This window comes from Hippocampus guttulatus, chromosome 20 (genome assembly GCF_054856545.1).
Source record: "Hippocampus guttulatus isolate MCC_2025c chromosome 20, RoL_Hgut_1.0, whole genome shotgun sequence".
In the NCBI taxonomy this organism is placed as follows: domain Eukaryota; kingdom Metazoa; phylum Chordata; class Actinopteri; order Syngnathiformes; family Syngnathidae; genus Hippocampus; species Hippocampus guttulatus.
The window spans coordinates 11,063,122-11,075,420 of record NC_141280.1 but is presented as its reverse complement, the minus strand read 5'-3'; the positions used below and the strand labels follow the sequence as shown (position 1 = coordinate 11,075,420).

General features: G+C 41.8%; 1 protein-coding gene across 5 annotated transcripts in view; it reads right to left on the bottom strand.

Annotated features, from left to right (window-relative positions):
• The window catches only part of mdn1 (midasin AAA ATPase 1), a 144,270-nt gene extending 132,803 nt beyond the window's left edge, over positions 1 to 11,467 (bottom strand). For 4 of the 5 annotated variants that reach the window (XM_086100503.1, XM_086100504.1, XM_086100506.1 and 1 more), the window contains exons 1-8: positions 11,225 to 11,467; positions 10,791 to 11,017; positions 9,937 to 10,161; positions 8,149 to 8,256; positions 7,771 to 7,957; positions 6,037 to 6,246; positions 4,048 to 4,179; positions 1,625 to 1,728 (exon numbers count right to left, since the gene is read on the bottom strand). In XM_086100503.1, the coding sequence (XP_085956629.1) occupies positions 1,625 to 1,728; positions 4,048 to 4,179; positions 6,037 to 6,246; positions 7,771 to 7,957; positions 8,149 to 8,256; positions 9,937 to 10,161; positions 10,791 to 11,017; positions 11,225 to 11,320 (1,289 nt within the window). In that variant the 5' untranslated portion in view covers positions 11,321 to 11,467. The remainder of the gene's footprint in view (positions 1 to 1,624; positions 1,729 to 4,047; positions 4,180 to 6,036; positions 6,247 to 7,770; positions 7,958 to 8,148; positions 8,257 to 9,936; positions 10,162 to 10,790; positions 11,018 to 11,224) is intronic. The other variant, XM_086100507.1, reaches the window with a different exon arrangement.
• Positions 11,468 to 12,299: the final 832 nt, after the last annotated feature.

Genomic DNA, 12,299 nt, shown 5'->3' with positions numbered 1-12,299 from the left:
AAATATTTTTGTTTAAAAAAAAAAAGGGAAAAACCTAGATGGATCGATTTTTCATGACATCTATGTTGTCGCAAATGCTAGATGTGAATACAGCTTTTGTCAGAAGTGTCGTTATAAGCTGCCATGGAGGCGTGGTTGAATGACTGAGAGGGGCAGCTCTGCACTGTTGAAAGATCGTGTTTAGCCTGGCTATTTGTCCAGCTGCAGTTTGTAGCGAGCTAGTCCAGCACAAGATACCGTAGCACCAAGCTTTCCTACTGTAGTTTCAGAGCAGCAATAAAGCACGGGGTGAGTGACTTTGACCTGGACGATGCAGCTCCTCCAACTCTGTGGTGGACATGCTTAATAATGCCATTTTCACACAAAGGCTAATACAATGATGTAATAAACAAGCGTGACCGCAGTCGGTCCAAATCTATACGATTGGCCAAGTTTATGTCTACAGGATACACCGCCCACCCCTACTGCTACTATCAATTCAAGCATTTCCCATCACTGACGATTACTTTTACACAACATCTAAGAGAATCTAGTATTTCTAGACTACTAGAACTTTCTAAACTATTTAGAAATGTTACGACAATGAGGGAAAATGACACAAGGATAGAAATGTAATCAGAGTCATCACATTTACCGTTTTTTCACGACTATAAGGCGCCATGAAAAGTCTTAAATTTTCTCCAAAATGGACAGGACGCTTTATAATGTGGAGCGTCTAGTGTATGAGCCGAGTTCCAAAGCATGAATGAGAGCACTTCTGGCCGACACGCTGTTTATATAGAGAAAAGGCGGAGTGAGTGACGACAGGCATGCGGAAGTCCGCCAATGAGTCAAGGGTGGGCGTGTAATAGAGGACGCTAAAGGCACGTCCCTAGCAGGTACCAGTCGCCAATGAGTAAAGGGTGGGCGTGTAAGAGGATGCTAAAGGCACGCCCCTAGCAGGTACCAGTCGCCAATGAGTGATGGGTGGGCGTGTAAGAGGACGCTAAAGGCACGCCCCTAGCAGGTACCAGTCGCCAATGAGTGATGGGTGGGCGTGTAAGAGGACGCTAAAGGCACGCCCCTAGCAGGTACCAGTCGCCAATGAGTGACGGGTGAGCGTGTAAGACATAGGTGTCAAACTCAGGTCCTGGAGGGCCGCTGTCCTGCATGTTTTACAAGTCTCCCTGTTGCAACACACCTGATTCAAATGATCAGATCATCAGCAAGCTCTGCGCAAGCCTGACATTGAACCTGTTCATTTGTATCAGGTGTGTTGCAACAGGGAGACTTGGAAAACATGCAGGACAGCGGCCCTCCAGGACCTGAGTTTGACACCTATGGTGTAAGAGGTGAAGAGAAAAACGTGAGTACATTGTAAAATGGCTAAATAAAGTACAACCGAACTCAGTTTTGCTTCCGTTGCCTTTTTAAAAACGTGTTTTTAGCATGCGAGCATGCGTGCATGCATGCCGTATGTTTAAGCTGGCGTATGTTTTACCATGCCTGGCTGCGCCCAATAATACAGTGTGTTTTGTGTATGTGTCAAACACAGAAATAGCACCAGTTACTGAGACTGCGCCCAACAATACGGTGTGCCGAATGGTCGTGAAAATACGGTAGATTAATTTTATGACGCCCATACCTTCTTGTTGCAAAGAACTGAAATCCAGGCGATATGTCAATGCTATCTTCCCGTCCTGGAATCATTAATGTTTTGTTCTCCATCAATGGAAGGAGTACAGATATCTTAAAACACAAAAAAGTCATTTCAGAGAAAATAACTTGCTGGCAAGGACAAGAGAAAACAAACGGAAATAGCAACGAAAGAGCAACAAATACTCTCACACTTGTCAACAAGTTGGCCTCCCGAATGTCATGCAAATGTCAGGGCTCACAGTTTACAAATGAACTGAGATCAAATTTCAAACAGTTTAACACTTTAAATTTACATTTTCAAGTGGACTGCTGCAGTTTTGCAATCCTTCCGGCGCCATTTAATTGTGGGAAGAACACATTTTTGTATCCACTCAAAATGGCAAGTCCTCAGCAGAAGGCGCTTCAGTTTGCAAAAAAAATGGCCTTGTCACAGTGCTGCGTGTTTTTAGAAGAGAAATTGGCACTGATCCGCCCCACTGTGAGAGCCTTTGACAGTGGGTTAGACTATTTAAAGCAAGGGTGTGTATTGCGTTCGCTATTGACCAGTACCTTGCAAAGGCGGTGCCGGTCCATCGCATGGCATTAACTCAATCACTGCCGGACCTCACAGTTTTATGCTATTGATACAGCTGCCTGTCAAAGGTGGTGACTTGAGTTAAAAAAAACGCACCAAAAAGTCTTCAATTTTCTTCAAAGCTCACCGAGCGCCTAAAATCCGGTGCGTCTTTTGTATGGTCATTACGGTAATACGTCGACTCCAAGATGGCTCCTTCCTGGAGACATGCTTCCAATGTTATAACTCGCTGTTGGTTCAGTGAACTGTGTCGCTGCTTTATTAAATAAGTTTGTGTTGCAGCTCCGAAAAAAGGAGAGCTGTGGTGTTAATTTTTTAAAACAGTCTCAACAAATACAGGTACGTATTTGTCTGTCTCTGTGCCTTCTTCCGTTGGACTCGAGAGGCGTTCAAGACCGCTTCCGAAAAATGTAAACTAACGATTACTTCCATGAAACTACAAAAATTGAAAATAATATGTCAAAACTGAAAAGCAAGCGAGGATATCACAAAATAAATTATATAGCCCCCCCCCCCCACAGAATTTACATTGTGATTTCATCATTTGTGAATACACAACAAAGGAATAAATAACTACGACTGACACCTGTTGTGTTATTTTGACTTCAAGATGGCGTTGCAAGAGTGGCTGCTTTTCCAGCAGCTCCTATTTATTTTGTTCTTCTACTTCTTCCTCTCATAACTTTGCTGCTGTGAAGTGGGAATTTCTCATTTGTGAGACTATTAAAGGTCTTCTTATCTTATGTTATCTGACTGTTGGAGCTACGATAAAGGAAATGCCAATGCGTTTTTCGGAGGCAGTCATGAAAGCCTCTCGAGTTGACCGGAAGGAAAGAAGGCACGGAGACGGACAGAGACGCACCTGTATTTGTTGAAAAAAGGAGAGCTGTGGTTGTGTTTTTATTTATTTTTTAAACGCAGACTTTATAAATGGTTTTCACAGTCTCAACAAATACAGATACTTTACGTCTTTGTCCGTCTCCGTGCCTTCTCTTCCGTTCCACTCGAGAGGCATTCATGGCCGCCTCCGAAAAACGTAAATGAATTCTTACTTCAATGAAACCACGAAGAAAATCAAGCGAGGAAATCACAAAATAAATTCTGTAGGGGGGGATATGGAATTTATTTTGTGATTTCCTCGCTTGATTTTCTGTTTTGATGCATTATTTTCAATTTTCGTAGTTTCATTGAAGTACAGTAATAGTTACTTTACATTTTTCAGAGGCGGTCATGAACGCCTCTCAAGTTGAACGGACGCCTCTCCAGTTGAATGGAAGTAGCGTAGCACCATCTAGTGGAGGCATTGTAGATCGCGCCTTTTAATGCGAAGCGTCTAATGTATGACATTTTTTTACAAAATAGCCATTCATTGAAGGTGCGCCTCATAATCCAGTGCAGAAAATATGGTTAATAAAATAGATTCCCTTCCTGCCACTGTGAAATTTGTCACTTGACTGACATACAAGACAGCTAGTCATCCAACTGTTGCATACAAGGGGGCTAACTGGTAAAAGTAGCAGTTTCCATGTTGTTTTGTCTACTCTAAATTTTATAATTAAGTATAAAAATGAAAAGGTGATAAAGTAGGTACAAGTAGGGGAGTACACCCTATTGTTGGTTGCAATTTAGACAGTTATGGCTGTGTTTTGAGTTATTTAGTGGTGTCCGTACATTGACACTGTCATACAAGACATGCACTGACTATTTCTCATTGTAGGGAGAATTTGTTTCTTCATTGTTGTCCTAAATATGTGAGTGTCAATACCTTTACGAAATACTACAAGTTAAATTAAGGTTGTCATATAAAAAAACAGTTTTGGGACTTTTAAACTTACCACATCTAGCGGTGCATGATCAATGTCTTCCAACAAAATCCACAGTCCTTTAGACACAGCCTGTGTCAGGGTTCCTGGTTGCCATACGAACTTCCCCGGTATATCAGTGCAACGATACATCCCAAGCAGTAGCTGGAAAACACACACAAAAAAAATTGTAACTTAAACATTCATTATGGACCTGTTTGTGCAGCAATCATTGGGTAGAACTTCTGCTAAGCAGTAGATGCTATATTGCACAAGCGTGAAATTCGAGGTCAGGGGGTCACAATCAGCTTATCATTTTATGTTGCAAAGGCAAATGATTTGCATTGACTCCACGTTTCTTGCCAAAGACAAAGTTGCAAATTGTCTTCACTTTTAACAATGTTGAGATGCTGCAAGCATTTTTCGTTATCAATACACCAATTTAAAATAAATCAAAAAATACTTGAAGATATTTTTACTGGCTTCTGATTTCAAAATGTATCCAACAATGATACTGTACGAAGCGACCATACATTTGCTGTAATGTGAATCCGCATCCATAGCGGCCCCCCTGAGGTAAAACCATAAACGTAATGTGGCCCGCAAAAAAAAAAAAAAAAAAAGCTTGACACCCCAACTGTATAGTGGTTGATGGCCATAAGCAGCCTCTTTTCGTATTACTTAAAATTATTAAGAACCAGCTTGCAGAGAAAGCGCCGCATCTTATTAAGAAACAGATGCTGTTGGTTAACACTGCATGTTACAGACCAAACCAATAACTGAATCAAAATCACTATTTTCTCAATTGAGAAAAATGTCTTTGCTATACGCCTGAATGGCTTTATAAATAAGCATAAAGTACAGAATGGCATCCAGTATGGTTTCAAAAATCACAGTTGAACAGCTCTGACGTTGATTGATCTCAGTGGAAATAATGGATCAGATATACAATACAATGCATTCTGTGGGTATATTCATAGAATTAAGAAAAAGCCTTTGACACAACAGGTCACATAAAACCTCAAAAAAATTGCAACAAAATGGAAATTGCAAATAACTGGCCAAAATCTTTTTTAACTGACAGACGACAGTACGTAGGGATGGGTGACTACAGTTCAAGAAGAAGGAGCATAACCTGTTGTGTCCCCGAGAGGTCTCTGCTGGGACCTATTGTTTTTGAGAGACATATACAAAGGATCTGTGTCACAATTCTAATATATACTACTTGCTGACTACATGACGATACCAGGATCGGGTAATAATTGGCAGCTATTTGTGACATGATACAGCACAGCTTCACAAACTGAAAGAGTTGTTTGATTTGTCTCTTATTTAGATTGATATCTACATATTTGCAAAAATATGTAGTAATATTGACATTAGTATAAATGTCATGGCTTTAATTCATGTTATTTGCAAATTTTATGCTACAAACCCATTAAGAGTTTCCATACAAAAAAAATTTGCTTTTGACATTGTTCAATCTCACACATTTTATTTTAGGTAATTTATGACCTGTAATAAAAACATGTCGAATATTCAATTTATTAATTCATTCATTTTCCGAACCGCTTGATCCTCACTAGGGGTGCGGGGGGTGCTGGAGCCTATCCCAGCTGTCTTCGGGCAGTTGGCAGGGGACACCCTGAATCGGTTGCCAGCCAATCGCAGGGCACACAGAGACGAACAACCATCCACGCTCACATTCACAATTTATGTCAGATATAATTAGCGGCGAGCCAATTGTGGCCTTCGGACCATTGTGTTGCCAGCCTCTGGCATTTACCAACTGATTAGATGTTAGCAACAGTCTTTCAAAATTGATCAATACAAAGACTTTCAATTTTGTTGAGGCCAAAGTAATTATACAGGGAATGGCCATCTTGCAATCTGTTCCTCACAAATGTGGATTTTGGACTTCTGACAGGTAGCAGGCACATTGAAAGTTTCCATTTAAATTTTCAAATAATTGTTATCATTCTCATTTTCAATCGTATTCTTATTTCTGATTAACTTTCTTACCTTACTGTCAGTTTGATCCCCAAGTTGGACCTTTAGAATCTTTGAAGATTCTGTGTGACCAGTAACAGTAGCCATAAACTCCACCAGAGCAGTTTTACCACAGCCGATAGGCCCCTCAAGGAGCACCGGCTTCTGTGAAGCCACAGCCAGTGCCAGTCTTTTCAGATTCAGGCAGGTTGAGTCCACCAGCACCATGTCCTTTTCATTTACCTGCAAAAAGCATTCAACATAAAACCACAAACAGAAAATATTACTTTATGTGACAAAGAATCGTTGTTACAATTGCATTATTGTCTGCTGTATGTTTTATGTTATGTGTTCTGTTGTATTATTATGTATGTTATTTTCAGAGATGGGCATGCAGTCCCCGGGATGGACGGACATCCACTTTGGGGACGGAAGACAAGATTTTTTTTTTAAAAAAGGATGGCTAAGTAAGGACAGAAGTGGGTTTTTCATCCATCCCTTTAATCGCCCCTTACCGGGTCAAGTACCGACGGACACGCATTTCACTAACGACTGACAGAAACACGCCCAGCCTGTCTTGCGGGTGTAATCCGCCAATACATTACTTCAGATCGAATGTGAAATATCACCACGCACCGCATGTCCTGTGTGTATTCACCGTGCTTGTATGTATGTGGGAGAGAGTGACTTCATTTTGCGTCAGGCGGACAAGAATAGGATCACTTGTCCTTCGTCCAAAAGGTTACATACCGCCAGTCAGTCTAGTAACCAACGGTGGTTGTGTTCGCAGCTAAATGCCTTCTTCGTTGAGGTTTGAATAGTTGTAAACAATTAAATCCAGCTGGTTAAGAGGGTTGGCTGTTGTTTATGCCTCTCAGTTCCATCTCACACCACATATCAGACCGGTCACTAAGGGTCGTGCTTGTGCCCCCCCCCCCCTATTTTTGTGTTGTGAAATGTTAATGTTGAGTTGCTCATCACCAAGACATTAAAAATGTATAGAAATGGCAATGTCATTTTTGTTTGAATGGTGGTTGGTCATACCTGCAACAGTCAATCATGGTGTTACTGAAAATAAGGTTCCGGACGCAGGTGTATATGCAATGAATATGTCAATGTTTGCATGCGAGAGTCAAGCACAGTTTTCAAAGGGTGGTATTGTGTAATGTGTGAAGACATGTCCATTTTATGGACGACGCATTTCTCTCTTGAATAGGCATAAGCTTTGTCGTGAGCGCCTCTCTGAAGAGGAAAAAAACCCTAAAATTCCTAATACTTCTGCGATAATTTTCAGAAGTTGATGTGAGCCTAAGTAAAAACGTCAACATATATTTTTGTGACCATTGATCGTAATTTTCGTACATTAGGTGACGTTTAGATTCCTAGATAATGAGTTTAGACCGTCGTGGTGTGTCACTGCACAGCAAGCGAGGAGGGACATATTACATTAGTGTGGGCAACAAGAGCCATTTGAACCGTTTGATACAAGATTCCATGGGAGCCTCAAACTCTTTGGAAATCTAAAATAAAGACATATTATTTTCCTTTTTATTGTTATTTATGTAGCAGACAATTGTTGGACCGGGTCGCAACAATATGTCAGCCCAACCGCCTTATGCGGCGAGCCATAAATAGCCGGCAAAATAGGGTCAAGTGCCCATCACTGGTTATTTTATGTTAAATGTTCTGGAAAGCGCTGTGTTACTGCTGCAGTTGTAGTGAATATGCTGTATAAATGAAGATGTATTGTAAATGAAAGGCTCTTACCTTTTCAGTCTGTTTTTGTCCTCTTACAGGCAGCACAATACCACAGATTGCCACAACATTCTGAGACAAGTCCTCTGATATTAACTGGCCCTGGATATGCTTCTTTTCCTTGCGCCCAAAGGATGATCCTTGATTGGCTAACACAAGGGCTTTTTCTATCGTCATCTGCTGAGCTTCTTCAAAAGCTCTGAAAAAAGAAAAATATATACAGTAACGCTACATTTAATTCTAATTGTCTTTACATTGCAACTTATTAAAAAGACGCATACTTTTATGTAAATTTATATTTGGTGGTATGATAAAGTTAAAGCGTTATGCTGAGTGAGAACATATATTTGATAACCAGAATTACGTATGACAAAAGCAAAGGAAAGATACCTGATTTTCATCTGCAGAATCTCATCACTTGTCAGAAGCTTACTCAAAAAGATGTTTTTCTGATTATCAGTCATCCGAGTCACCAGTGCTAAACAATGAGCAGTGTACCTGTGCAAAAGAATAAGAATAAAGTGTCATTTACTATCGGGGGGCACCTCAAGATAGAATAGCAGTAGCTCAATAGTAAGGACCTGAAACCTTTTATATCAAAGGGTTCTGGTTGGAGTCCTGCTGCAGAAAAAAATCGATCACATTTGTTGTTAGAGAGATGCTATTCGGAGTCATGCCTTCTGTTGAGGGGCAACGACATTGAGGGCAAGTTAAGCACAGGGATGTGTAGACCGCAGTAAGAATTGATTTGCCACTTCTGAGAGGCACGTTTTTTTTTTCCTTTCACCCATGGAGAAACAAATATATAATCAATTGTAATAAAATGTCCATCCATTCATCCATCCGTTTTCTGCCGCTTATGGGTCACGGGGGCAATAGCTTTAGCAGGGAAGCCCAGACTTCCCTCTCCCCAGCCACTTGTTCCAGCTCTCGGGATCCCGAGGCGTTCCCAGGCCAACTGGGAGACACAGTCTCTCTAGCGTGTCTTGGGTTGTCCCCAGGGTCTCCTGTCAGTGGGACATGCCTGGAACACCTCACCAGGGAGGCGGCCAGGAGGCATGTTAATCAGATGTCCAAGGCACCTTATCTGGCTCCTGTCGACATGGAGGAGAGGCGACTCGACTCTGAGCCACTCCCGGATGGCCGAGCTTCTCACATTATCTCGAAGGGAGAGCCCAGACACCCTGCTGAGAAAACTAATCTTGGCCGCTTGAATCCGGGATCTCGTTCTTTCGGTCACGACCCATGGCTTGTAACCATAGGTGAGGGTTGGAATGTAGATCGGCCAGTAAATAGAAAGCTTCACTTTTTGGTTGAGCTCCTTTTCTTCACGACAGACCGATACAAAGTCCGCATTACAGCAGACGCTGCACCAATTCGCCTGTCGATCTCTTGCTGCCGAGGGTTCAATGCCCAAGATGGGTGGACGCCACAAGAATAAAAAGTAAAAACGCCACAACGTCTCCAAGTTAGCACGCTGTCATCGCCCACACGGCACCTGCTGCATGCCTTCTGCGCTGAATGAGGGACTCAGCACAACACTTCCTAATAAGCAATCGAGGGTGAGAATCCCGATCAGCTGGTAATCACACTTTCAACCATGACACTTAAGTATCGAACCGAAATTCTGTGTGTCACAGCATCCCGAATAACCACAGTATGCCTCATATGTAATTTGCTTAATACTGACTAAAGACTGATTAGAATGTTGAGCATGTTTGTAGTTCCGGGTACAGTTGCTGTTTCAATACCAGGAAATCAGTGATAAGAGCATCTTTCCGGGATAAGTGGAAACAATGGTGGCATTCAATCCATGTTTTGTGAAAATAGTAGGGTGTTGCTTACATTATAAAATACAAGCTCAGAAAAGTATTCTTTGAACAACCACTGGAGAAGATGTTTTGCTGTATGGCTTTTGTTCCTTCTCGCAGGATTATAAAATCATCTTAACACGTGCGCACACTCGCACACACGCACGACTCCTCCGTTTGTGTAAGGGGCTTCATCTCGCTACCATATCCACATCCAACAACCAGTTCCCATATCTGTTTTAGTTTCAAGCATGATTTCAAACCTCGAATGCCCAAACCACGGTCACCTCATTGCGATTCAATGGGTCACAACAGTATTTGCACCCGCTTTTAGCTGCAAGTGGTAAAAGAGGATGACGGTACTTACCCTCGAACCAGGACATCGCTCATGAGCAACTGGGAAACACATGGACTCCAGTCCCAGAGCTTTTCAAACTTGCCACAATCACTCTTGAGGAAACGAAGAGTTGCAGCCATGAGATCACGCAATTTCATTCGCCTTGGACCGTATTGAACAGTTGACGTCTCTTCACTGGTGAAGAAGAGCCTCTGAAACACTGGCGGGGCATCACTGAAGTACCTTGCAGCAAACCTGATAAATATGAGCAGAAAACAGTTTTATTATGTTTATATATATTTAATCTTTATTTATCCAGCTAAGGCAAATGAGAATCGATTCTCATTTCCAAAACTGACCTTACAGCAGTGTAAAAAACAGCAAAACCAAAGCAAAAACAAATACAGAGGAACTGAACTATACAGTGTGTAAGGATGGTAGTTCGGGGAGGGGGGGGGGGGGGGGGGGGATCTGGACCGATTTGTGTGCGACCAAGCACAAATTCATGTGAAATCCAAAAGTACCACGTTTCGATTACAAAGCATGTCTTTCTAAGTTGACTGTGAGAAAGTGGAAGAGTTGGCAATCTTTCATGCCACACATGAACGTAGTAATGCACACACACTCACGGAATGACCTCAACCACTCGCACAGGCATTCACAATAAAACTACATTTCCGCTTTTTAAGCAAGTGGAACGCTCCTGCTGTCAAGCCATTGTAAATATAGTTTAAAATATATTTGAAAATGAAAACGCACAATGATGCGAGACAGTTTGTGTCAAGAATGTGCTTACTGGGTCAAACACACGGCGCACACACAAAACATCCAGTACAGGTAACATGGACAAATAATGTAGAACAACATGAGATATGCAGACTTACGCCTGAGCATCGGGGCTAATCCAAAGAAGTTTGCTGAGTGCCACACACAGGCGCTCGTGGAGGTCGTGGTTGATCCTGCCATTTCTCTTAACCCTCTCTGCATTTCGCTCCAGCAAATCCAGAACAAGGGGTCTCAAGTGTCTTGCAATTAACAATGTATAATCCTTCTCCAACAGCACCTGGGCGAGGCACTCCAGAATACATCGTCTGTCCTGCTGACTCCATATCTGAAGAAAGAGAAAGTTTTAAAAAAGTTACTTTTTCACGTAAGATTATATTTCCTCAAATAATAACAACCACGCGGTTAAGTAAGGGGACAAAATCGACTTAAAGCACAATAAAGGACAACAATGTTTTTTACAGAATGCCATGATTAGGTAACGCAAAAAGCGGCATAACACACAAATCTACCACACGATCTGCTTCCAACAAACCTGCTTGGAAAGAAATTGGCTTAGTTGGCTGTGGCTTTTGTCGATATGGTTACATATCGTTGCCAGTGATGATGGGTTCAGTTCTAAATTTTCCATCGTATCATTGGTCTTCTTAAGAAATAGTTAAGCAAAACAAAAAGGTTCATGAACTCTAATGTACAAATGTTCCATGAAGAGGTCGCCCGTGAAAGTTGTATTGTTTTTACAAAGTAGCCGAGCAGATACCCATCCGACGTGATAATATGCTATCCACGTGTGTGAGAAAGCTAGTACTTCCGGGTCGAGTTGACTACGTCATCCTGCGACAAATAACACATCAGAGAAATATATGCCAACATTTTTTGAGAAAATGTCAAATGTTTCAAGAATATATATATAAACGGAGTCTTTTTTTCTCAATAACGTCTTTTGACAAATGGGGGGGTATCAGTGAATAAAATAATATTTATTCTTGAACACAATTCATAAACTTCCAAGAAAATAATCATGTGTTCATATTAAAAAAAGAGCGATATCTGTATCAAGAGCAAGTGAGCGAGGGTGCGAGAAAGAGAGAGACAGAGAGAGAGGGAGAGAGTGAGACAGAGAGAGACAGACAGGCAGAAAGAGCGACAGAGAGACAGGCAGACAGACAGAGAGAAGCAGAAACAGAATCATGTAGAGCACTGAAGCAACCCGTCGAAGCGAACTGCCTACGAGGGCCACCTTGGTGGGGCCAGTAAATGTAGCCGTAAATAAATTATAACCGTCTTATTTTTTCAACCGCTTTTCGTGACGATACTTTTATTTATAGCACAGTGAAGACTGGTTCACAGGTCCGCCTCACAGTCCAGAGTTCCAGGATTCGATTCCCGGCTCCGGCATTCCTGTGTGGAGTTTGTGTATTCTCCACTGTGCCTTTGTGGATTTTCTTCAAGTACTCAGTTTTCCACCCACATTCCAAAAACATGTATGGTACTTTAACCCTCCTGTTGTCCTCGGGTCAAAATGACCCGTCACTGTGTTAAAAACGCCCCAAAACCCCCCTAAATGATATTTTTTTAAGGAAACACTCTAAATCGTACCTAGGTGTGGT